At 42.3% G+C, this 27655-nt stretch overlaps 1 protein-coding gene across 1 annotated transcript in view; it reads left to right on the top strand.

Annotated features, from left to right (window-relative positions):
• The window catches only part of SETBP1 (SET binding protein 1), a 366730-nt gene that overhangs the window by 171129 nt on the left and 167946 nt on the right, over positions 1-27655 (top strand). The window contains 1 exon segment of the mRNA XM_077777651.1: positions 15669-15722. Coding sequence (XP_077633777.1) covers positions 15669-15722 — 54 coding nt within the window.

Here is a 27655-nt window from a genome sequence, read left to right as displayed (position 1 = left end):
TCTGAGGCACTGCCTTCCTGTGCTCCTGACAGACATTTGTTTCATCAACTAAACATCCCTGGGAGGCGGCTAACTTTATCAACTTTTTATGGGTAAGAAGACAGAGGCTCCGAAGTAAGCTGCATGGAAGAATTAATAACTGAACTTAACTCTGGCTGACCATCAGGCATGTGTTACTTTGCAGCAGACATTGCCTCATCTACAGTCCCACTTCACAGATGAATAAACTGAGCTCTAGGGATGATGTGTGACTGGAACAAGCACCTAGCACTAAGTAATGCCAGGCTTCAGCTTCGAATTTAGGAGTCCTAACTTCAGTCTTTCTTTTCACATTATAGATTGTAGGGGCCATTGTAATATGCAAGCCACTTTCCTGCTTGAGGCCTTTGAGTCTGATGTTCTATCTCCCTAAAGTGCCATTTCTACAGCTCTCTGTTTAGCAATGTCTGCTCATCCTTCAGGGCTCGGCTTACAGTTGCTTCCTCAGGAAAGCCTTCCATGACTAGATATACCTCCTAAATCAGTCTCCATTAACTCTCTTGTCATACCCGTGCTTTTTTCTCATATTTCTTTTTCCTTGAACGTATCATGACTCTAAGTTACATTTATTTTTGTTGTTCAACAATAATTCTGCCTTCCCCAATTAGACTCTCAAATTCCGTGAGGACAGGGACTTTATCTTATTTGTTCATTACAGTATCTGTAGAACTCAGCGTATTTAGCATTCACTGGGGCTCAATAAGACAAAATTAAAATTTAGACATGGGTAGAATGAGCAGACAAGAAGTCTATAGGTTTGAACAAACTCATACCTAACAAAATTAAGAGATGAAATAAGTCCAGGTTCAACACTGCCTTGTCTGTTCAGCTGCTATAACAAAATATCATAGACTAGATGGTTTATAAACAACACAAATTTATTTCTCACAATTCTGGAGGCTGGAAAGTTTGAGGTCAAGGCACTAACTCAGTGTCTGGTGAGGGTCTGCTACCTGGTTTATAGATGGCTATCTTCTTACTCTGTCTTCTCGTGAAAAAAGGGTCAAGAGAGTATTCTGAGGTTTCTTTGAAAGGGCACTCATCCCATTCATGAAGGCTGTAGCCTTATGGCCTAATCACTTTCCGAAGGCCCACCTCCAAATACTGACCCATTGTGGGTTAGGAATTAGCATATGAATTTTGGTAGACACAAGTATTCAGTCGATAGCAAGCCGATTTACTGCATTTATCTAGAATTTCCTCAGGTACATCTGGAGTTGTGCATAATGGAAATTTCTCAATGTGGCCTACACATGGATAAACCCCAAACTCCTCTCAGATCTCCTTGCCCAGGACACCCTCAGCACACTTAGTGAGTTGCAGGATGAGCTGTACATTAGTCCACAAATCCACTGTGTGCCTCCTGTTCTGCATTGAAGCTCTCGGTTCCCAGCCGTACCAAGATGCTCCTGGGCTACTGAACACACCTACACCACCACCCACCCCATGTATTCCAATCTTCACAAATGACAGCTCCATTCTTCCCACTTCTTAGGCCGAAACACTTGGCATTATCCTTTACTTGTGTCTTTCCCTCTCACCCCATGGCTAACCTATCAGCAAATACTATAGTAGGCTGTTCTCCACATAGCAGCCAATTGTGACTTAAACCTCAAGTCTAATATTTAATGGCTCTATGTGGCATGGCCTGACTCTACACTAACCTCTAGCCACTGTCCCCCTAGCTTACTCTGCTCCAGCTACACTGGTCTCCTTTTCCACCAACACGGTGAGCACACGCTCATGTTCATATCATGTTTCATATCATATCATGATGGGCTCGTGTGCCCATTATGCTTCCTTTGTTTGGAATTCTTTTCTCCCAAATATCTCATGGTTCACTTTCTTACTTTATTTGGGTCTCTACTCAAATACCCTCTGGTTAGAGAAGCCTTCTCTGAGCAGCTTATTTAAAGCACTACATCCCTACTCTTTTTCATTCCCCATCCCCTTTCTTTTCTTTTTTTTTCAGTTTTGTCTTTTATTACAATCAACAGGTTATGTCATTATTAGTATTCTTATTATTATCATTTTACCTTATTATCTGCCTCACCGAAAACAAGGACTTGTTTTTTATTGTTATTATTATATCCTCAATTCCTAGAAAAATAAATACTTATTGCATAACTTGGTTGGATGAGTATCGGCATCCTTCATATTTACTCCATTCAGTAGCCTGGCTTACCGCACCCTGAGATTTGCACAGAAGACATAGTAACTCCTGAGCTTGTTGGAATGTGGCATGCCATACCAGTTGCCTAGCCTAAAGTCCAGTCCAGCTATCAGTGGTGTTTAGTAGATAGGTTCATGGGCACCCCAGCAGTTTGCTGGATGGACCAGATTATGGTAGCGTGAGTCAGCTAGGCACATCTATTCCCAACTCTGCAATCAGCATCTTTAGCTTGACAGCTTGAAACAGGAAGAGTGCTTACACTATGGGAATTAATTGCCAAATGCCTTACAGTAGGGTTTTGCTACCCTCCCTCTGAGAGCCAGGTATTAAATGTTTGTCAGCACAAGACTGATTAGTAACAATTTCTCCTCCCACTGATAATAGTGTGCTAGGATCTGAAAGCCAGTTACAGGGAGGCATTTATAAGCTACATGGTGATGACATTGGGAACCATATACAGAGAAGAAGCATTAAAAGCACTTGAGATATCCCACCTGGAGATGTACAGATCTGATACCTGTAACTGAAAGTACCAAGGATGACTCATGGCAGGAGTAGTAATGTAGCCTGTGCACATGGGCAGAGCTGAAGAATGCATGGGGGAGGAGAGGAGTCTAATATCCTCTGGATGTGGTGTCTGGCTCTAACTTGAGATGTGGGGTCTGTAGTGGGTTGATTAGTCCATCTGCTTCCTCATCTGTAAAATGGGGTTCGCATTCCTATTTAGCAGGAAGATCATGATGGTTTAAAAAAGCAAGCAGTTTCTGTTCTCAGGACTCAGGGGAGGAGTTTCAGTGAGGCATATTTCAACTGAATAAAGGTAGAACTTGCTAAAGACTGCTGCTGTGGCCCTAAAATAACAAGTGCCACTTCCTCCAAAGTGTTCAAGCTGGGTGTCCATCTGTCAGAGAAGTTAGAGAAGGGGATTCCTGCATTGGAGGGAGGCTGGTCTGGATAATCAACCTCCAAGATCGCTTCCACACTAAGACTTCTACAGCCAAAAACATGTCCCTGGGCAAGTCACTGACCAATTTTTTTGCCTCATTTCCTCCATCTGTCAAACAAGCAGGATAGTCTCTGCCCCTTTCTGTTTTGTATTGCTGTTGGGATGATTAAGTGAGATCATCATTTGAATTTTTTTAGGTCTAGGGAGTAAAGGTATTTTGTCATCCCATACTTCCTTCTTGTTATAATGGAAACACTTTGTATCTTGAAATAGCGTAACCTTCCCTATGACTTGGTTATGAAGAATACCCACTGTTTTTCACCTAGTCAATTATAGAGTAAATAATTAAAAGGCAGCACTGTTGTCAAACTCTTAAATTTTATGCAGAAATAAACTATGTGTCTTAGAATTGAGATTCTTGTGTAATATCGTATAAGGTCAAGGAAAGCCGTAGGGTTACTGGAGAGATCAGGCCCTGCTGTTTACATGACATGCCTTTCCCATAGCTATGGCAAAGGTGAGCAGCTGGGCACAGCTAGCTGTGGCCTCCCTGGACTCTCACCCCTCTTCTTGCCCAGAGTCAGGTTTGCTTTACATAGCCATGTAGCAATGGGTCCTCTGTCCCCCAAATCACAGGACTCTCTCATCTCTGTTCTTAACTACAATTCCTTAGATCTGGAATTTCTTTTTATCAAAAGACATGGAGGCTCTGATTTTTCTTGTCTGATTAGAAGTGAAAACACGGCAGATAGCGATCCTGAGAATAGTCACATGGTGAGTGAGAGATGGAGGGCATGGATTATTCTGAAGACAAACTTAGGTTTCACTAACTCCTCGGTTGTGCCAAGGGCCCTACTTCTCGTTATCATTCTACCACTCCATCGTTTTCTATGATATCCCACCCCTGGGTACTTTAGTAATAGTTTGTATGATGCCTGATAATGCCCTGGGTGAGTGGTGGGGCTACACGTGGCCTTTCCCAGACTCACAGTCTGTCAGATCATGAGGTGATCTTGCAGAGTTCCTCATGTCAGAGGTGGGGAATATGAGCCAGGTAGAGATATGACTTGTGTGAGGTGGCACTACCAGTGAATTGCCAAATATGGCTACAAAAGTGAACATTGCCAGTCCCTGTGGTGGGCCCTTTGTGTTTGTGCTATAAATAAATGGCTTGGGCGTATGATTACTAAAGGGGTCTCCGACTCAGTTAGCAGCTACATCCTGTCCTGCTGATGTAGCATCTGTGTTGTTCATTCATTTTGTTCAGTCTCAGTGGGCAGTATATAGAGAGGCATCTCCGACTGAGCCAGCCAGAAATCGTGGGCAAGTTTGTCCAAAAATGGGTGGACTGTGAGTCAGGCAAACAGGAGATTTCAGAGAGAACAATTAAAGGACACTTTATTTGGAGAAGAGGTCCTGGGAGATATAATCCACATTTGACTGAGCCATTATGATGAAGAGGAAATCTCCATTTTCCAGATACTCCTGTGAGATGATCTTGTTCTTGAGATTGAAATCACAAGAGAACATTTTTTAGCAAACTGTAGTCAAGGCAGGACTGCATGAAATACAAACAGGTATATGCACAGCCCAACAAACAGCTGAACCAACTGTTTCCATAAATCCTGTATAAAATATAAGAGGGACAGATTTTTAACAAAGTACCCAGGTGTATATATGTCACAGAAACACGCATCCTTCAAAGTTGTCATGCTAGGAGTCTAGTCTTATTTTCTGAAGGTGGTTTGCTACCTTAATATATTGGGGGACATCTTTAGAATCTGTGGTAGACCCTGTAGAATATCTTCAATGGTGGAGAACCACTCTGGAAACAGCTAGATGTCATGGTCCTCAAAGAACTCCCATCCTAGGGGGTGGCAGAACCAAGTGAGTACTCAGCACTTTTGCAAGGCCTGTAACACTAATGCAAAAGCAGGGCCATTTGTGAAAGACATTGCACACTGGTTGTGCAAACGTTTTCAAATAGCAGTTCAAAGAGATTTTCATTTCAACCAAAAGGAAAGCATATAAACAAGCAAGTTCTACTTGGTTAATTAAATAAAATGAATAAGCAACTAACCATATCTTACTTCCTTAAAAATACTTAACTAATCTTTGTGATGAAAACTGTAAGCAGAGTTATTTGGTAAACAAAGACTGTCTTTCAAATTTTAGTTTGTGAAGGTTGTTTCTTGCAAATGAGAGGAAGAACTCCAGTTTCATTTCTCTTATCTTTGATAAAGATGGTTGTCTGTCTCCCCTGAAGATTATATCTACTGCTGTCCAGCTTTATCACTTCGTCAGATGCAAAACTATCTGTACTACTTATTCCTCCTAGTCCTCATCCTATGTTGAATTCAATGAGGACATAAACCACGTTTCATGCCTGTTGTAACAGAGATGGAGTACTTGGGTCTTCCCATTTTTGTGTATTATCGAAAGTGCCCACTTTTATGGTTGTAATTATATTATTCTTTCTTGGGATGCAACTACCCCCTTCCCATTATTGGTTACCTTTTTTTTTTTTTTTTTTAAATAAATCCTGTCTCATTGTGTCTTAGCATCTCTAAAAGACACAGATCTTTTCTAAGTGGGAAGAAGTGACCCATGCATTTAGATTGCCTGCCAGCACCACACATATAGAATAGTTAAGAATGAACACAGGCCTTGGTTTCAGATGGAATTGAGCATATTCTCTAGATCTGTCAGTTGCTGTCTTGCAACCTTGAATAAGTAATTTCATGTAGCTAAGTTTCTGCTTTCTCATTTGTAAAATGGGTATACTCATGGTACTGCTTCATAAGGTTCTTGAGAAAATGTAATGAAAGGAAAGCATTTAATAGTTCATGGAGATTCCCAGCATCTGTGATGGTGCCCAGAACTTAGCATGCCCTGATTAGCTGGGCAGAGAAAAGGAAGGGAGGAGAGAAAGGTGGGAGGTGAGGAGAGAGTATAAACTTGGTTAGGAAGAGAAGATACACATCTGAGGCAGTGTATGTGTACAGTGCAGACTCTAGTGTAGAGTCCTTGGTCAGCCAGAATTCATGAACAAAGTTCCTTGGAAAAAAGTTATCTTGAATTCAGAGAAATTTGAGGAGAAGATCAAGAGAGTAGGACACTACCTTAGATACCTGCACTGTGAGGCCACCTGGGGCTGATGAGAAGCCTGGCTCTACCTGCATGGCAAGTCATTTGGGGCACAGCTGGCAGTGCTAAAAATGTCTCTGGAGCCAGGGTCGACTCCCTGGCACAGTAGGAAGGGAGAAAGCACCAATCCATTTTGGGATGTCTGAGATATCTTAGACCGAGGTCTGGACTTGTCATAATTCAGAGTCACATCCTAGACTTGTCACTTTTTGCTTCCATACTCTGAATTATTTAACCAATTGGAACTTCAGTTAGCTTAACTAAAAATTGTTGAAAATAATACCACCCTGCATTGGTAATGTGAACATTAAGATGGATAATAAAGTATCTGCCTGGTACAATGACAGGCAAAAGTGGGTCCTGAAAAATAAATTATTTTTCATATTATAATTTCCAAGAGTTTAGGGTAGGCTTTCTGGAGGAGATCCTTCCATTTTACCTGAAACTTACAAATGCTATGACTGCTGGCATCCATCTGCAAGGTCCAGCTATCATTGGGTCCAGCTTGACTTTATCCCTTTTAGATATTCACCTGTAATTGTGATTAATTGCTCTAGATATAGCCTGGGGGACTCAGATTATCAGCCAAATTGGCTTCATTGAGCTGAGGAGCAGAGCTTTTGACTCTAGTGCCCAGAACCTTGATGAAGCAAGTACCTTATGACTTTTCCATTTTATGCTGAGAGTGAGCCTAGGGGTGTAAATCAATTTCCTAGGATTCACCAAGGGGATGCATTTGAAAGCTTTAATATGAGTTTTAGAGCCAAGCGAACAGATCATCTGGTCAGTTCTAAGCAGAAACTCAGCAAATGATGAGAAGACAGACAAGATTGGATTCCCCCCCTACCCCCAGCATCCAGCCTTGCTTGGCATATGTTCAATGAAGGGAACCTCCTTTATTGGCCTTTTACCGGACATTGGAAACAGCCCACAGATGCTTGCAATGTGATTTCTTCATTTTGTTCAAAATTAAGAACCTATAGCCCAGATTGTGCTCCTGAGAAGCAACGTATCTTTAGCTCCTTCCCTGGTAAATTAGTTATGCTTTCTTAAGCGTGTAGCTTGCTGAACTTCAGATGAAGAGAGCAGACATCACTGCCTGCAGAAAGTGTAAATAAAGGTAGAGAAAGCATTTTCCTGATGAGTAACTCATAGCAAGAATTAAAGGCCGTGTTCCTAAAACGAGGTCTAATGTGTTCCTAAAATGAATTTTAAAGGTTAATTCTCCTTTCCCCAGTTATATTCTGTTAGCACTGTGAATGGCATGTTCACCTGTCTAAGGGTCTTATCTTTTAAGATATGAATTTTCAAAATTTATTTTTTGTGAAGCTTTAAATCATCTTAACTTGGAAGTCCAATATGAAATAACAATAGAAGTTATGCTGCCCTGGATAAAGGGGGTTGTGGTTGGAATCCACCTCCCACCTCTCACCTACTCACAGTCCCCAGGACCCTTCTGTAGAATCCAGGGCTCCGTAGGGCATGGTTTGAAAACCACTGTTCCCTACGTTTGTTATGCATGGTTCATTCTGAGTGTCAGAAGCGTCATAGAGGATGTGATAGAACCTCTGATCTGATAATGCACATTCCAAAAATAGCAGGGCTCATAGAATATTATGATGTAGTGAAAAAAAGAACATGAGTCACACCACTTACTTGTTGTCTACCTTCAGAAATGACTTAACCTACTTGAGCTACTTTTTATGGAAATACTTAATAAATGGGGATGTGGCCATTTATGTCACCAGTGTATACCAGGTTTACCTTTGTAAACTTTCCACCCAATACCACACAAGATGCTCTCCATGAAGTCCATTTTTGTTGGTCTAAGGAATAAGGCATTTAAAAATAATTCTAATGGCAATTTCAAAAAGGGTGGGACAAGCTTCTACAAGTTCATCAATTTGTTGAAGAAAGGTAAAACAAGACTTATTGTGTCAATGAGTTCCAGATTAGGGCATAAGAGTCCCTTTCTGTCATTAGGTCTCTGCAGTAATAGCTCTAATATACAAGAAGAAGGATTAAAGATATTCCCACTCAGAAGTTGAAATAGTTGTGTTTTGGACAACAAATATGCATACCACCTTTAGAGCATAGGTTATATGTGCAAGGTTACACATAGAAGCTTAAAAAAAAGTAAAGCTCTTTTGGCTGCATACCTAGGGGATTTTGTTAGAGATCTCACCTGTAAATAATAGAACCCCATCATTAAATACACATATACACACGCACGCGCACGCACACACACACACACAATCAAGCCTGGTCTTGTTGCTCTTTGGAAGGGATTCCACAGCTAAGACCGGAGTTGTCAGTGGTTTCAGATTCAACCTTTAAATTCCATAAAGGCTGAAGGGATTTAGCAAAAGGACACTCAGCCCAACCACGATGGCAGCTTTAAGTGTGTAACTTGCTTCTTTGGCTGTGGGAAGCCAGGTGGTTGGCTTCCATACCACACACCCTAAATGTCTTGGCAGCTAGACTAATGCTTTTGGAATTCTAAGGTTGTTTACCTTGAGCTCAAATGTGGATGTGACTGCAGGCTCACTGGGATGATGAGCCTGTGTAGCAATCTGAGTGACTATCTGTCTAAGTTCCTGTTTGCAAACCAGTCCAGTAATGGAGACACAGTACACGGCTATCCCACTGCCCTCCCTTTTGTCTTTCTGATTAGGGATTCTTCCAAACAGTGTAGACAGTCTCTTAAAGGTATATATTTGGGAGGAGAGTTGCTAGAAAAGAGAAGAAGGAAGACAACTAGAGAGCATCTGCTCCATCTCTTTTTTGTCTCTGGGGTGAGAAGCACACTTTGGGGTACTAGAGTGTAGGGCCAGAGAAAACATAGAAGTCATTCTGTAGGTGGTGAAAGAAGACCTGGACTGGTGAAGTGAGCTTGTGACAGATCCCATAGTGAGTTGAGCTGGAAACAGGGCTAGGACATAAGAAATCCCTCTAAGTCTAACTAATGCCCTTTTGTATAGCAATGGCCACTGATCAGCTGTGTTAGGAGCAGCAACCTAATAGTTCCATTTCACCTCCCCATTCTAATTTTCACCTTGCTTTTTGTGGTCCTGGTGAAGTAGTGGGCTCACTCATGGTGGGTGCTTCCAGAGCCTGCTGCTTGGTGGAAATACCTTCACCTTCTTCCCTTTTCTCTGTCTTAACCCCTGACTTACTTTGCACCTCTCCCCGGCCCTTTCAGAATCTCCCATTCCTCTCTGATGGGGCATCTAAAACTTTCTTTCAGTTGCCTACATATGGTTGGCTTTGTTCCAGATTATTCATTGGGTGAATCACAATCTTTCTGAGTCTCAGTTTCCTTTCTGCCAAGTTAGAGAGTGGGACTAGTCAGTTTCCAACAACCCTAGTCATACATTGGATTTCATCTGTTTCAGCTTCCTGGGGCATTGCCTTCCATAAAGGCTATCCTAAACTTTGTGGGTTGAGGGACTAGATTGGGATGGGGTTCAGGTTCCATGCTGTAGCCAAAGGAAGAAGCAAGTGACACTTTAAAAAGTAAAGAGGGAGCAAATGATTCATTTCCTACAAAATAGGAAAGAGAAAGGGGAACAGATTGAAAAGTGTGTGTGTGTGTGTGTGTGTGTGTGTGTGTGTGTATGAGTGAGAGAGAGAGAAGGAGAGAGAGAGAGAGAAGGGGGCTAATTAGAAGTTTTATTTAATGAGGGGCACCTGGGTGGCTTAGTCGGTTAAGCGTCCGACTTTCGCTTAGGTCGTGATCTCGTGGTTCGTGGGTTCGAGCCCCGCGTCGGGCTCTGTGCTGACTGCCAGCTCAGAGCCTGGAGCCTGTTTCAGAGTCTGTCACTCCCTCTCTCTCTGACCCTCCCCTGCTCACGCTGTCTCTCTCTCTCTCTCTCCTAGAAATAAATAAAAATATTTAAAAAAAAAAAAAGAAGTTTTATTTAATGAAAGGATGGTATATTCAAGGACAATTTGAAAATGGAGTATTTATTACCCAAAGCCTTCTTTGCTCTGTTCTTTTATCTATCTGCCTATCCATCCATCCATCCATCCATCCATTCACCCATCCATCTCCCATGCCATCATTTATTTCCCAGGCCCACAAGGGAAGAAATATCTGGCAATAAAACATGACCTAGAAGATCCTCAGTACAACGAGGCTTCAGTGTGTCTAGCTGCATGTCTGCAAATTTGAGATCCTTCTGGACAGATGTCCAGGGTGACCCATATCCCCCCTTTTGTGTCAATGACCCCCTTCCCAGGTGCATGTATCCCAGGTCAGCCTGGGGGATCAGTAGGGATATATTAAGCCCCACTCTTCCCAAATGAGGTGTGTCCTTTTGGTAAGGGACCAGCAGAAAGGAAATTCTGTTCCTGGGGCAGGAGGACATAGGGAGAAAAAGGAAGTAGCCCTCTTTCCTCTTCTAAGGTAACCTTTAGACACTGGGAGTTCATGGCTGGATGTATGGCTGCTTGAGGGGCAGTCCTAGGGGGCACAAGGTGAGGCTGGCTGCAGCTGGATGGAAGTGACTTTTGGGGAGGGAAGCAGAGGGAGACCCCCGTGCAGAGAGCTGGGTGGCAGGAAAGCAGAGAGCAGAATGCCTCTGCTCACTAAGGTGAAGAGACTCTTCTCTCACCCATTCAGAGCCTCACGGCTTCCTTCATCCTCCTCCCTGCTCCCACCCCACAGGCTTGGAGAGACAAGACAAAAAACAACAACAACAACAACAAAAACAACAACAACAAAAAAAGAAGAACTTGTGCCAAGAGAGAAATTGCAGCTCCTCAAAAATGGAAAGCAGGGTCATCATCCTAATATTTTGAATGTGGACTGTTCCAGAGAACAGCAAGACGTGTCAGGAATGAGAATGGTCTGAGACAGGGCCCCAGGAACACTGCCCACTCCACCAGGGAGATGAAAGAATTTTCTCCTTCCTTTGCCTTTTAAATGTAATTCTGTCTGCCCTTCTCCCCCCAACACCCGCTCAACCCTCTCACTGGGAGCAGTGCAGACATTTAGCAGTCCTGGGAAAAGGCAGGATCCTTTTCATTAACTTCAGCCTGATTGAAGTCCCCAGAGCCATAGCAGATTGCATTTTCCTCCCTTTCTGCCTTCCTGTCTTGGATCCCTCCCCGCACAACCAGGCTGCTCTGGGCAGTGAAAGTTTTCCAGTGGGACAGAATGAGGCCAGTTTCTGAGTAGGGGGATGGTCTGGAGAGGGTCTAGATCAGTGCTTTTCAGGGCAGTGGCTTTGTGGAGGGACATGCAAATTTCTTCTTTCCCAGGCCTCAGTTTCTCCTGTGTTCTGAGCATATGTTCTCTTTCAGCACAGAGGCAGGCAGCCAGCTGTGTTGAACTGGCCTGAGATGGTCACTAGTAAGGGTTTCTGCAGAGGGACTGGGGATTACAGGACTCACCAAGGCTGTTGTTAACGAGCAATGTGATCTTGAAGAAGTCATTTATCAACTTCTTCTGCAAAATAAGGACTTAGTCTGGAAGGTTTAAATTCATCTCAGTGGAAGAACATTGGACTCTAAATTAATTTGTGTACATGAAAGAGAGAAAAGCAGAACCACTCTGGTTGAAGGGAGGGAGAGGTGGACACAGTAGGGGCTCTCTGACTATACCACCTTCCCTTGCTCCAGTTCCCTAACAGAAGTGGCTCCTGACCCCTGATTTTTCTTATCTACCCAGAGAGCTTCAACTCTCTCCTTCAGGTTCTGATAGTCTATAAGACTGGAGCTCTTTTGGGGTGCAGATCTTAGTGGGCTACAATTTCAGAATACAGGAGGACTTCCTATCCTGTATTTCTAATCTACATCTGAGCACCAGGCTTCAGTGCTGAGTGCCAACCCTTTCTCTCCTGCATGTGGAATGTGTAGACATTTAGGAAATAATCAGCTTTGTAAATGGGAGTGGCCAAGGAGCAGAGTCTGTGTTTTGCCCAAGAGTTCGTGTATTTGGTTAGAGCAAGGGTAGAAACCCAGGAGCCAGGCAGGGAGGGAGTCCTAGCTGGATGTTTTGGGGAAAGCAGGCTTCTGCACACTATTCATTCAGGAACCATTAAGGGAGGAAGTCGCCAAGCTTGCCTTTGGCTCTTTCCAGGTCAGATGACATCTAAATTATCTGCATGCTAGATTGTGATGGAAATAGTTCAGAATCTCCAAGGTAAGGCATTCAGAAGTTCTAGAAGTACTTGGTAACCATACCTGACACCTTCTCACTGCCTCCACCAAACCCAGCTCAGATAAGCAAACACATCTGAATGGCCATGGGCCCATTGTGTTGTTTCATGCACACTTAAGGGAGCTTACCCTCTCTGTCTGGTAGTGGGTTCATTCACTGTTCAACCACTTTTTCTTTCATACCGGCTTTCCTTCAATTTTACTTTGACTCCTACACTGAAGTGTTCACTCATAAAACCTTTAGCAGGGAGAGAAGAGCTTGCTCTCATCATGTAAGTTAATTAATTCATTCAAATATCTGAGTGCCTACTTCATGCAGGAAATGCTCTAGATGCTGAGTGCCATTTCCTCTTGTTGACTTGAAGGGTGTCATAAGCTGTCTCTCACACTTCTCTTCTCCAGGCTCAGCAACTTAGCCATCCTAGCCTTCACCTCTAGGTTGACAATATTCCCCACTTTCCTTTTAAGTCATTTGACCAACAGGTATTTATTGACTAATCACCTGTCTACACTCCTCTCATCACTTTGAGGAATGCAGAAGTTACATAAGATTTAAATTATGGTCTTGTTGGGCCTGGTCCCATTAGGTGAAAAAATAAAACAAAAAATACACATGACAACCCAAAACAGAGCCTTAAATAATTAAGAACTAAATTACACGCATCTGGTTTCCCTTGAAGAGAAGAAAAGAAGATATAAGCCTTCCAGGAAGGTGGGATAGATCCTAATTTTGTTGAGCTAGGAATATAACAAGTAATAACCAAAGATGCCGTATCTCTATACCCAACCACATGAATGGATCTTGTAACTTCTCAGTCCCAAAACCATTGACATGAGAGAATAGTGCATATGTTATGATGCTGTGAACACCCTTGTGGTTGAACTAGATGAAGCCTTTCAGTACTTGGAGGAAGTAGATATTTTGTCTCATGCTTTCTATCTGATGAACCCTGTTAAAGGAGGGAAAGAAAGATCCCTGCTTGTTGGATTCCCAAGGCCTGGAGAATTCAGAGATTTGATTCTGTGTGCTAACAAATGTTGGTGGCTCTGTCCTTGCAAAGGTCACTCCCATGCCCATACCTCACTCCAGCCTTTCTGTCTCTCCTCCCCAGCTTCACTCTGACTTTTGCTCAGCTCAAGTTAGAGGCTTAGACTGAACTGGTAAGCTCTGAAGAGTAGATGGGCATTACCAATTAATTGAAAGAAATGTCTGGAAGAAGGGTCAGTGAAGGGTCATTCATAGGGACATCCTTTATGTTACTGCCCATGGCTCATTGGCTAATAAAGTAGCACCCATTTTTCTTTCTACACCATGGCACCTCCACAAATTATCTCCAATGTGCTATAATCCAGAGGCATCATAGTAGGCATAGAAGGGAGAGGTTGAGCTTTGGGAAAATGTAGTTTTGGATATATACATGCACTACCTGCATGACCTAGAAAATGTTATTTAACCTCCTTTGAATCTCAATTTTCCCATTCATAAAGTGGAGATACTTTCTATTCCATGTGGCAGTTGTGAATATTAAAAAAGAATAAGTATGTAAGGCAGGGGCCACACTGCTGGCTACCTAGGGGATCCGCTACCTTTGGTGTCTCCTAATTCCCACCCTTCTCCTTATTGTATGCCGTGGCGGGTGATGAGCAGGCCCAAAGCGAGCTGGGAGGGGATTGGCATGTCCATGTCTTTCTTCTTCCACCTGCCCCACCTGAACCACCTTGCCCTGCCACCTTTGCATTTGCAAGGCTCAGTTCCAGCTCCATCTTCTTAAAGCAACCATACCCTGACCTCTCTCGCTTTATGAACACAGTTTGATGCTTACGCTCTGCTACCCTCTGCTCACACTGACATAAACGTATCTCATCCTTTGACCAAACTGTAGATTTCTTAAAGGCAGGGACTAACAAGTCTTATGATTAGGTTTGGCCCTTGGTGTCTAGTCAGGTACCCTAATGGCTTGTTGCTTGGTTGTTTCGTAACAAACACAGGGGCCAACTGGCTGTCTGTCAGGACTATTGCCACCTTCTGTAGGCACTTTCAGTGTGAGGAATCTAGCCCTCAGGACGGGGAGGAAGGTACAGCATGTACATTGTCTGCCTCCTTTCTGCTCTATTCCCGAGTTAACACCACTATACGTATCATTTTTGGCAAAGTGATTTAGAGAAACTCTGCAGTCTGGTTGAGATTTCCTGAAGGCTAGAGGCATTGGAGCCCAGCTTGACTCCCTCTCTTCCTTGAACCAAACAAAATATTGTTACAGCAAACATGAAATCTTTCCTCTTTTTCACAGACACTCTCCAGGCCTAACAAAGCTAGCAGTCACACTCCTTAAATCAAAATAAGCATCTGCCCTTTTTCTCTTTATCCTATAATTTCGCAGCATTTTTTTGTGCAACAATAAAGAATGTGATTGTTTTAACAATTAATTGTATGCTTCTATTTAGTGCTTTCTGGAGAGGATGCAAAAATATCAAAACATGAACTTGACTCTTTAATATTGATTAAACACAGAAACTATATAAACCTGACTCTTATCTTCTGATACTGTGCATGGCAGTTTGAGGCATAAGCTGTGAACACCTACATAGTATATAAGATCAAAGACAATATATGATGAAGGGAAACTGAGTCACATGTAGGTGGGTAAAGGGAAGGGTTATTTTTACTGGTCTGACTGAAGGAGAAGAAGTGCAAGAGGAAGAAAGAGAAGAAGGGTAAAGAGAGAGGGAGGGAAAAAGGAAGAGAAAGAAGAAGAGGAAGAGGAAGAATCAGCCCTCCCAGAAGAGAGGGTCTTTAACTGTCTCTTTAGCTTATGGCATCACACTGTACTTTGATAGTAGGAAGAAGTCTAGGGTCTTCTCCCTAAGGAAGTGTTATACATCTATAAATTCATGCATGATTGTACTTAGAATTTCAGGAGGCTGTGGACCTGCTGAAGTCCACATATAATCCCATCTGTAATGTAATACCCTTTGTAGAACTGGAGGTACATGGAGAGGGGGCAGTAGAGGGAGGTGATGAAGTCAGAGGTGTGGTGGACACCAGGTGAGAAGGCTGTTGGGTCCAGGTTCCTGGCCCAGAAATATCATGTTTAGCTCCAGATCTAGGTGGTGGTAAGTCCATCACTGCCAAGTTGTCCTGAGGATACTGTGTGCAAACTTGTGCAAACTCAGAAAAACCCCTTTGTTCTTTTCCAGCTCCTCACAGCCAGTGAGCTTGCAGCCAGTGACCTCAAAGGATTTCAGCCACAGGTAAGTCCACCAATCCTTTTGTGAAGCTCGGGAGAGTGAAGTGTTCTAGTTTGGTTGTGACCACATGAAGCTGGGGCCAGGGCTGAAACGCTCATCTTGGATTTCCAGTTTCTCCGACAGGCTGGCTCTGTCAACCTTGACAATGACCCGGTAGTTTGCCCCCCCCCTCCAGCTCTTCCTTCATGTCATCACAAACAAAAGCACCTTTTTCTGCTGTCTTTCTTCATATTTTATAGTAGGGGAAAAACGTAGGCTGGGATGACAGTAATGCATGGTGGTGCGCGGCCTAGCATAGGAAAAGGCCAAAACCAACGAAGTAGAGGACGACGTAGGGCTGGCTTTCTCCTGTGTATTTCTCTTTTTGGGGACAGGATACTTACAATTCTGAAAACTTTGTGTGCAGATGACTTGCAGTCAAGGTGTCATGACCAGGTTAGTCTCAGGCTTTTGCACAGAAAGATGGTTGTGTTTTGTGATCATGGGCAGGAAATAGGCCACCACTATCTCTGGCCAGAATGCTGTTTGGAGTTCATCACAGGCAGACCACGTGAGGAAGCAGGCAAGGGCTCTCTGAGAACCCCCTTAGCAGTGGTAAAGTTGGAAAATCACCCTTCCCATCCCAGGAAGGGTACTACTGTTAACACAGGAACACATAAGCATCAGCACACATACATACAAACACACAGCAGTCACACTGAGGTCCTTGTTTCCCACAGACCTCAGTGGAGATACAGCATATATACAAAGAGAAATAAGCCCGAGAATGACAGCTGTGGTCCTCCATCCCTGCCCCTGTCCCTCTTTTCATATGAACCTTTCTTTCACTCCCCATCCAATGCTCTCCCTAAAGTCCCCATTGTTCTGTACTTCTGTGGGGAGATACCATAGCTCACAGCAGAGAACTTCTGGGACAGAGCAAGTAATTTTCTAGTAGCAAGAATTCCATATATTTGGTAATGTTTTCTTTAAATCTGTTTCACATCCAAGAGCCCACTACCCCTTCACTCTGCTTCTACATGCGGTACGTCTTATGTGTCCCCTTGTTCTGCAGGGGAACCGAGGATGGGGATCTTGATAAGAAATGGCCCCAGATCACACAGAGAGCTGGGGACAAGAACAAAGAGTAGAAAATGAGAGGCTTGAGAAAGAGAATGAACAAAACAAAGGGCTCTAAGGGTGAAAGTCAAAGATGAGTCCTTGCACTGGTTTGGGATGTGGTGCCCTTCTGTTGCTCCTTGTTGATCCGTTGTTGATGCAGTGAGATCTTAAAAACAGATAACCAGTAAGCCTTTTGACAACTCTTGAAAACTGATAATCGCTTGTTCACATATTCACACAAACTTCCAGGTGAGCTAAGGGAATATAAAAACAAAGACGAAAGAAAATCAACATCTACCCATGTCCAATCCACAGCTACACTCACATGCGGTGACATCCCAGTTAAAAATTCATTTTTATCTGAAAATGTATAGAAATAAAGAAGAAAAAAAGGCCTATGTGATGTTTCATGGCTTGAAAAAGCATATAGTAGAGACTAAATTTATGGAAGGTGTGTGTATATATGTTTGCCTGTATGGTTTTGGCATTGATGCTGAGGTGGTCATATTCTTGCCACATTTGTTGAGCCACATTTCTATATGTTAGATTTATAATGATTTATTAAAGGAAGGAAAGGTTAGATATATTTGGGGTCTGTCCGTAACATTTGAGGCCGTGATGCTAGAAAGGCAGCTTCTGTGCCCCCACAGATAACCTCACAGTAGCTGGTGCAGATGGCTCACTCTCCTGGTTCTGTCTGACCTTTCCACATTATTCCATTTCTGTGACATCCCCCTGAGGCTGAAGACATAAATGCATATTTTTCACTCCTCAGGATGTGTGTTCCTGAGGCCAGGAAGCCCCAGGAATCTTGTGGGCAGAGTGTAATGCCCAGATCAAAGTTAATTCTCCAGTGTTGTTCCTAAATCAAAAAGGCCCGGATGTGTCTCAAGTCAACACCACCCTTTCGGGTGCTCTTCCGAACAGAAACCAAATGCTGCCCGCCTGCTCTGGGCTGCACCAAATTGTCGGCTTCTGTTGTTATTTTCCTCTTTTCATTCCAGATGAAACTGAGCCCCACGCATCCTGATGCCTGCAATAATTCATGGACATGTTCTCTTCCAGGAACTGTGGGGTACTTTTGGGAGGGGACCTCACTAAGACATCAAGGACACCACCCCCCATAGTTACACTGGGTGACTACAGTCAGGCCTGTCAGCTTTCACAGGATTCACACTTACATGCACGTAAAGGGTTTTCTTTTCTTTGGTTCCTGTTCCTGCTGCAACCACATAAAGAAAGCAGACACAATTTTCTCCCTAATCTTTGATGGCTCTCAGCTCTGAAAGTGTGGGGCAGCAACTGTATTGGACTCAACTGTTCTGTCTCTTTGTCTCTGTCTTTTCTGCATTCAGATAGAGAAAGGGAGGGTAAGGAAGTGACTGTCTTTCTCCCCATGATTATTGGTTTGTAAAGACACCATACTCATTCCGGGAAGTAAACATATTACTCCCAAGGAAGAGCCTGATGATGGATGCTAAGGTTCTAAGGCTGGGAGAATAGTGTTGAGTGTTCTTCCTGGACTGGTGTGCTTGGCCTCGGGACTGCACAGAACAGAACTATCTCCTAGAGTCAGGCCTGGGCTGACAGGTGGTTACCATCCTTAGCTAGTTTTAAAGGCATGGGTGGAAAAGCTTCTGAAATCTACCTTTGAGGCCCCCAGACCCTTCTTTTCATTTGGTTCCAGCTCCAAGCATCGTTATTTTCCGTTATCTTGTTCCTTTGCCTTTTGAAGGAACGGATGTGCCGAGTTTCCTTTTCTTCTCGTCTTTGGATGGTTGGAAATGGGACTCCTCATTTCCTTTTGCCAGACCATCCCTCTCCACCCCCCATGAGAATAAAAGCAGGTGTCTTATTCCCTTTAGTAAAATCACCAATCAAATGCTTTCTTCTCTGATTTTCTTTTTATTCTTCTCCCCACCAATATAAAAGCTATAAGTACTCACTGTAGAAACTTTGGAATGCATGAAGAAAGTCAAAAGGTGCAAACTTCCAGTTATAAAATACATAAGTCCTAGGGATCTAATATACAGCATGGTTTTCAAATATATAGTTAATAATACTGTATATTTAAAAGTTGCTAAAAGGCTAGGTCTTAAAAGGTCTTATCACGAGAAAAATATTTGTAACCTGTGCAGTGATGGGTATTAACTGTCAAAAATTTAATTTAAGGGGCTCCTGGGTACCTCAGTCAGTTGAGTGACTGACTCTTGATTTCAGCTCAGATCGTAATCTCATGTTTCCTGGGTTCCAGCCCTGTGTCAGAGCAGAGCCTGCCTGAGACTCTCCCTCTCTCCCTCTCCTGGGATTCTCTCAACAAAACAAAAACAAAACACCTGAAAAAATATATATAACTCAAAAAAAAAAAAAAAACTGGAAAGTACAGAAAAACATAAAAAATCTCCTCTAACTCCAACCCAGAAATATAGATAATGACATTTTGGGAGATAGTCTTAGAGTCTTTGTTGTATATCAATAAATATGCATCTAGTGGATTTTAAAAATGTGATACCATATTTTACATGCCTTTTGTTACCTTCTTTGTTTGCATACTTTCCATGTCACTGAAGAATCTAATAACTGGCTATTTTGATCTACTTGCTGGTCCCATTCTATATTTACCACTTTCCCCTTGCTAGACATCGCATTACTCTTGTGGGCTGAGATCTCCAGGAGCAATCACAAGTGCTACATCCACTGCCCGCATCTAGGATACAAGTAGCATCCAAGGCTACTTGACATTTAGTTCTTTGTTTTTCGGTTACTGCAGGAATATGAAAACTTGTTAAATTTTGCAGTGAAGTGTCCATGTGAAGGGGTCCATGAGCATTTGTGTGCATACTTACAAGGGGTGGGGATGTGGGAAAGAAATAACCATAGTATGGGGCTCCGACTCAGATGTAGGGCTTCACATGCCCAGCGGCTATGCTGGGAAATTGACCTTAAAAATACCCATTCCTTCCAGAGGAGAGAGCCCACTAAAAGGCTTGGGCCTCACCTACTTTACACACTCCCCATGGTCCCAGAGGAGAGGAGGATACTTCCTGTAGGAAAAAAAAATGGAGTTTTACTTCAAGTGTGCCTCACGACAGGATTTTGTGGGGCAAGTGTAATAGCCGTCCTATCAGGGGTAGCCATGTGTAAGGAATTTCTAAAACGTCTGCTGCTATTATGACTAAGGGTACAAAGTAGTGAAAGACGAGAAGGAAGTAAGTCAAGAACATATAGGAAGATATTTTCCAGTGTTGAGAAGAGAGGGCTTTCTGTCATCTAGTTGCCATTTTATTCAGAGGCACCCATGGAGACCTTTTTGTGGCAATCCCTGCTGTGTAAGCTCCTCCCGAGAATTCCTCTGTTCTGTAATGTTCTGCCGCTGATACCAGCTTTGTGACCCTGGGAAAGTTACCTAATGTCTTTAGTCCTCATTTTCCTCGTTAAAGAAAAAAAGTTGTGTAGCTAATTTCACAGATGGTTGTAAGGATCAAATGATAGAATCTTATGAAAGCAGCCTACTGCAATGCCTGCCACCCTCGTGAATTTAATTTTTTTCTTCTGTTAGAGACTTACAGGTTAATTTATTTAAGAATTCAGGAGAAGGAGAAAATGTACCTATACAAAGTAAGCTGGGAAGTCTTCCAAGCAGAGGTGTCATTGTGCCTGGGCCAAGTGAGTGATAGTGAGGTGGTGAACTTATTCCAGGACAGGGGAAGCCCAGATGAAGATCAAAACAAGGTTGGAGATGCTTGGAAATGTTCTGGAGACTTAGAGTGAAGATAACAGTTGCAAATTAAGTTGGAACCAAATTGCAAGAACATCTTAAATATCTGGGGGAATAGTTGTTTTTTTTTTTTTTGAATTGAGCAGTTATGAAGTTTTCAAACTTATACAAAAGTAGGTATAATAGTATAATAAACCTCTATATGTTACACAACTTTTATTATCTATTATCCAACTTCAGTGGTTCGTTGCTACCAAAGTCCTGGTTTGTAGCATTTGCTGATTTCTGGGGTTTAAATATCCCCATCATGACCAATTCTAAGCTGCCAATGGTTTAACAACCGGTTCGCAAAGACCTTGACAGTCAGCTTTCTGGAGCTGGTATGATTGGTTTCCAGAACACAGCTTGGCCAGGTTCAATAATAATTACCATTTGCCAATCTTACTTTATACTCCAAGATATAGCTATCTATCTGTGTGTGTGTGTGTGTGTGTGTGTGTGTGTGTATAAAATGGATATATATAAATATATAAATACACACATATATAATCTTATATATGCATATATGATTTTATATGTATATAACTATAATTTTAATTTTGATTTTTGGGGGAGTATTTTTTAAAAATCCCAGTCATTATGTTATTTCACTCATAAATTCTTCAGTAAGCTTCTCTAACAAATAAGGTGTTTTAAAAATACAGTCACAATGCCATTATCGCACCTATCAAAAGTGACAGTAACTCCTTCATATTTGCTAATACCAAGTCCATATTCAAATTTTCTGATTCCCTTAACATGTTATTTTACAGTTGATTCGTTTGAATCGGGATCCAAAGTTTAGATCTTAAAATCCATCTGAAGATGCAGCTATTGAAGGTTTGAAGATGGGGAGGAGCTGGTGCTGTGGCGGAGACGATTCTGACATAGGTAGTAGGTGGGATAAAGTGAAGAAGGGATCCTGTAATGGGTGTGCCATGGGTCCACTTGAGACATAGGGAATCCATCTGGACTGGGGTCAGTGGAGGAGTCGAATTCCAAAGAAATTATGGAAGCACATTCAATGGACCCAACAGATACTTGGCTGATTTGAGAAATAGCAGTACCATTAAGCAAAATGGTTGCCTAGAAGGAAGTGCGGGCTGAGAAGCTGCCATGTTCATCCCTGGATTAAGAATAATTATGGCCCAGTGTTCAAAGGAGGAGAGTGTTTTCATCCTTAAATGAACCTTACTCCATTTGTCTCAGGCCCCATAGTCATTTCTACTCATACATCATCAGGGGATAGAATCAGCTGCATAGTATCCTGTGCTCCAGAAGTTTTTAATGCAAGAACCCCAAATATTTTGTGAGGAAAAGCTGCTTTCTAGGAAGGTATGGCTATGGAGTTTCTGAGTAAAAAGATATCCTAGCTATGCACCTCTCCAGAGAAGAGGCCATGACAGTAGCCTGTGGCTCCATGATGTTGCATGTTTTTGATTGCTACAAATGAGTGCCCCACACTGAGAAGTAGCAGGGCAGGTTGGAGAGTTAGAGCTTTCTCCCAGGTACTTTCTTGTTGGCATTAAATTGATAAGTTCCTAAGTTGCTTGTTCTTTTATGTGATTATGTCTTTTGCAACAGAATCACAATGACCTTACTCTATTCCAGTGGACACCCACTTGCATATAAGTTCATTATCAACATTTGTAAAGATTAAAATGGAAGCTCTGGATTTTCCAGAGCATCCAGCTCACATTCGACTCAACAGAGTTGGTGTTAATACATGTTCACATTGCCTTTGGTTAAGTGTACAGAAGGCAAGGACTTACTAAGAGTATAGTATATATCAGATACAGTATATAGTATATATACTATATGTAGATATAGTATATATCAGAAAGTGAACTTTACATGTATTATCTCAGTTAATCTTTGCAACACCTTTGTGAAATCAGTAGCAGTATTATTCTCACTTTACAAACAAGCACAGAGAAGATAAGGTCACAAAGCCCATACCTGGCAGAACTGGGATTTGGACTCAAGCAGTCTAGATCAAACTTCTGTGTCCTAAACCACTTCTGCAATGCCATCTTAAATCATAGCTTATCTATGATGTTAAGTCAAACCCAGACTGACCACTGATAATACAAGGGTAAGTAGCCTCATCTTTACTTGTGTACGTTGTTTTAAGTTTTCTTAAACTTCTCCAGGTTCCAGAAGAAAACATTTTGCACAGCTCAGAGTAGCAGGGGAAATTGCTGCAGAGCATTGTGAACCCTTCCATCTAGGCAAAGAATTCTGTTGTTCTCATTCCCATCCTTCCCAAACTCCCAAATGCAGAATCATGGTGGTGGTTGCCCCTTCTACAGAGGAGGAAACTGAGCTGACGCAGTGTAGTCTCACAGCCATGAGAAAACAGGTTGTCTTGTTTTGAGTTCACCACATAATATGTACTTTGCCATTTAGGGAAGAGTCCTTCCAAAGCAAGGCAGACAGTACATAAGGAAGTCCCACAGCTGGTGCCGACTCACTCCCTCCATTTCAAAACTGAAAGACACAGTAGTGAGCACCTAGAGCAGGGGCTCTCAACCTTGACTGCAGGTAAGAGTAATAGGAGGGGACTTGTAAGAACTACAGGAGCCAGACCTCACCCCATCCGTTAGTCTGGGTGGAGTGTAGATATTGGTGTTTTCAGAAGCTCCCCCAGGGTCTAAATCAACCTCCTCATTTTCTAGACAAGACTGCATCACAGAGGAAGTCTTAAAGAGAAGAGAAGGTAAAGGCCCCACTTTCCAATAGTGCATCCCCTGTGTCAAGAAGATGCCGTGTGCTTAACTTGGCCCCTGGAGCTTAATCCCCACATCAGGCCCTTTTATCAGATATCTCATTCTTCCCCTTGAATGAGGAAGAAACCGTGGCTAGAGGAAGTAGAGCTAACCATGGGTTCTCTAAAGCCTATTGCCTGTACTCATCCTCTGCTTTTTCCATTCAACAGTTGAGATTTGACCAGTATTTTAAACTAGCTAGTGATAGTATTTGGGTTTATGGTCTCCTCTGCTACCTAGACATTCTTTTTGAACTCTAGATGATATCTAAACAGATCCAGGTTTTTGACACTACCCCAGGAGAGAATGCATTTAGTTGACCAGCACACCACATCCCCTGACAGCGGGAGCGAGGCTGACATCACATGTACTCATTGCTAAGGTTCTTGTTTGATAAACGGATGCCTTTTTCTCAAGGCCTTTCTTCTGGCTTGCCTCCTATCAGCTGCTGTGGACCTTTTCTCCTTGATTCAATTCTATTCGGAGTGTGGGCTGCAGAACAGTGCTGGCCAGTGTGTGTTACTGGCACCATGAGATACATCTAGAAACATAATATTTAGAACTTTTATAGCAACTTGATGGTTCCATGATATCCAAGCATTTGATCATTTTCCTACTAATTTTTCTTCACAGTATTTTACCAAAGTAACCATACAAAAATATGAGTCAGGATAAAAACATCTCGTCATTTATCAATAAATGTTCGAGAAGCTCTGGTCTAATTATGCAGTTTCTAATTTTATCAAAAGGGTACGATTTTGACTCTTTTTTTCTTTGCCTTTTGCTGTGAGCTCACGTGAATATATTTGTATTACGAGTAATGTTCCCCTCTCTGCCCTAAAAAATGGCTCTGCCTGGAAAGCTGTCTTTCTCTTTGTAGGATACTTAAACAAAACATGGATCTTTTCCCGTAAGTTCTAAGACAACCCACTTAATTATTTATCTTACCAGCCATGGATATCTATGACAATAATAGAGCATTTTTAACAAAAAAACTTTTTGCTCAGATGCATATGCCTGCCCTGTACTCAACTGACACTGTTAAAACTTTTCTTATATGAAATCAGCAGCTTCATACTGAAGGTATACCTTCTTTGCACTGCCTGCCTTGACACTGTCTGTCTTTGTTTTGCTAAAAAAAAAAGCAGCATTGGCATTTGGTCCTGGATAGAGGAGTTCTCCAGGTGTTTCCAGAGTGTCTGGCATTTCAGTGGAATATTCTGAAGTCTTAATAAGTTCTCTTGGGATACTAAATCTCTTTAGTGAATATTTTGTTTCTCCCAAGATGCTCTGACCATCTGAAGGCCTCACACAGGTGGGCCAAACTTAAAACAAACTTAATGTGCAAAAGTTTATGCCAGGAAAATTGATATATGGCAGGTGGGTGTTGGGAAAGGAGGAGTTATTCATATGCAGCAAGTTTTCCCATTTTATTAGAGGAATCAACATAAGTTATCCCTGCTAGTATATTAAAAAATGGTTGAGCCTTTCAAAATCTGATTTAAGCTCAACTTTTCAGAATAGAAATATAAACAAATTGAGGCCAACCAGTGAGGATTAACTTTGAATATGACTCTTCTCTTTCAACTGTAGTCTTCTCATCTAAAAACAAAACAAAACAAAAAACTTAGTGACAAAGGTATAGGATTGGATGATTTCTATCCTCCCTTGAGACTGAAGCCATTAATCACTCCCTGACTGTTTCCACTGTCTTCATGTTTCTGGTTTTCTGTTGCTTTTCTTTCTAGTCCTTTTGGCTATGGGGGTCTCAATGTGAGCTTCTTAAAAATTGCCCTGTAGCTCTGCTCACTTGAGGCCAAGAGCTCATTGATGTTTAATGATGTATCTCAAATATCTGTGTTTATTAGCAGATTGAGTCACAGCGTCAGATTTCCCTGAGTCTAGATTTTAAAACGATGCATCATTTTGTTCTTTGTATTTTTAGATCTAGAAATGACTCACATGCAGGAAATGCAAATTCACAGACTACCTTAGAATTTGAAAGAAAGTGTCGTCTTCATATTTGCTTTAGCAGGATAATTTTCAAGCCAGGCTCATGAGAAAGAATGCCCAGACCCCCCAAGTCCTTTTTAAATACTGCCTGGCTTACATTTCAACCCTCTTGTCCTGTCACCCATCTACCCAACCCCTCTTCTACCACCTTGTTCCAAACAAAAGGGATCCGCTGAGAGGCGTGGGGAGACCCCCCGCAGGAGAAGGGCCCCTCCTAGTGGAACACCTTGCAGTCCTCAAGCAGTGCCTTCCAGCCATCTGCTGGCTTGTGTTTGGAGGCTGTATTAAGCCTGCCAACAACCTCTAGCACAGTTTTCTGATATTTCCCTGATAATGACCATCTCCTTCCCTCACTTTAGCTCTACACATGAACTTCCTTTCACACCTTCCACCTCCCTGAAAATATTTATCAAAACCTCTGGCAAAACCACCAACAGGTATCCCAAGCCAATGATGCATGAGACAGAAAAGCTTGATATGATGTTGTTACAATCTTTATTATCATAAATAGTAAAANTTATCAAAAAAAAAAAAAAAAAAAAAAAAAAAAAGATGTTTATTTAGAAACAGAACATAAACCTCTCCCACCCTTCTGTATTCAGTATCTAGCACAGGGAACATTTACTATAGTTTATCATTTAGTAGTTAAGAGCACCAATGCTGGACCCAAACTCGTTAAGGTAGAACTGCAGGTCTGCCGTCTACTAGCTGGGTGACCTCCACAGATTATGTCACTTTTATGTGGCCCAGATTCTTTACTAGTGAAAGAAGTGTACCTATCCAATGGCATTTTGGAGAGGACTGAATAGATAGACCCAAAGGACCATGTCTGGCATCTGGTAAGCACTTCATCAGTGTGTGCTATTGTACTTATTACTCTCATAAGTTACATACTTGGAATGGAACCTGGACTTCTAAAGTCAGGGTCGAGCACAGATTGCAGCTATAGGCTACAATTTGGGATTACCAAAGAATCAAAAACATCCACAACAATAACAACAACAAAAACAAAAAAATCTGGATCTCTCCAGATCTTTTCTAATCTTTTCACTAGTTTGTTCACGATGCTTGCCAATCCAAGTGAGCAATGATAGGCACTTTAGCCCTGAGTGAATAACCCTAGCAGGGGAGGGAGGAGGAGAGAGCTGGACAGGAATGGACAAGGAATGGAGAAGGACCATTTCTGGGAGATGAGAACACCCAGAAGTGCCTTCATTGATTGCTTCCTTCTCTTACCACCCATGACGCTTTCTGAATTAACATTTTCTCTCTTCCCCCTGTTGAAGTAATAGCCAGAAATTATTAAAATGATCTTAAATAAATGTCTCAAGAGCTTTTTCAACCACCAGAGTATTGCCTCATCTGAACCAACCCCTTTGGATCCAGTGATCCTCAGCACAATTCTGGATGTCTGCTTTGGCTCTCATCCTGTAGAAGAATCATAGGCACAGTGACTTATTGCCTGGAAAAGCCAGTGAGGAACTGTACCAAAAGGCATTTAGATGGGGGCTGTTCAAAGAGACAGTGTTAGGTCTTGAGGATTTGGGAGGATTTTATGTATAGCCTTTCATACCCGCAAATTCCATTGTTTCTATATTAAAAGTATGGAAGGGATGATTCAAGCAGCATGTGGGTTCTAGATTTTGAGGGCCATCAGACTGACACAGCACCTGCAGAATAGAGCCACCCTGGCCACATGACTCCTGTCTCCAGTAAGCAGTCTATCGCTGACAGGGCAAGTAGCTTGCTGATGGAAATGAGAGGTCTGTGCTCAGACGCCAGCCTTCTCTGTACTGTGAGAAAACACAGCTGGCTAAATTTGGCTGTCCTGCCCTTCTTCTGGGTAGCAGCAGAAATGCCAAAGTGAGGACTGGTGTGGGGATGAGCATTGTGTAAAGGAAAGAATCCACATGCTTCCAAGAAAAAAGTCTGAGCTCAGTATTTGTAGAACCCATTCTAGGTATGCATGTGTGCACCCTAAGGGTGTAAAGAGATCACTCAAACAAAAATTCATGCATCCAAATTTTTATATTTCTCTAATGCCATCTAGCCTTGTGGTTATAGTGAAGATGTCTTCTATTATTTGATTTTTGGAGCTAACAGATTTCATGAGCCTTCTTTAGTAAAACCAAATCTTTGGGGGTTTTCTCTTCTTTCACCGTTGCTTTGTGGTCTAACAGGAGTGTTCAAGTACCTTTGGAGTTGGGACCAGAAGTTGCAGCTTTGAATTAAATTGAAGTTTGATCCCCCTCCACCTCCAACCTCCTACAATACTGGCATCTTGTGACAAGAGACTA

This window comes from Crocuta crocuta, unplaced genomic scaffold (assembly GCF_008692635.1).
Source record: "Crocuta crocuta isolate KB4526 unplaced genomic scaffold, BGI_CrCroc_1.0 scaffold36, whole genome shotgun sequence".
NCBI classification, from domain to species: domain Eukaryota; kingdom Metazoa; phylum Chordata; class Mammalia; order Carnivora; family Hyaenidae; genus Crocuta; species Crocuta crocuta.
Note: the sequence above shows the minus strand (reverse complement) of the source record. Positions and strands in the feature narration are given on the sequence as shown.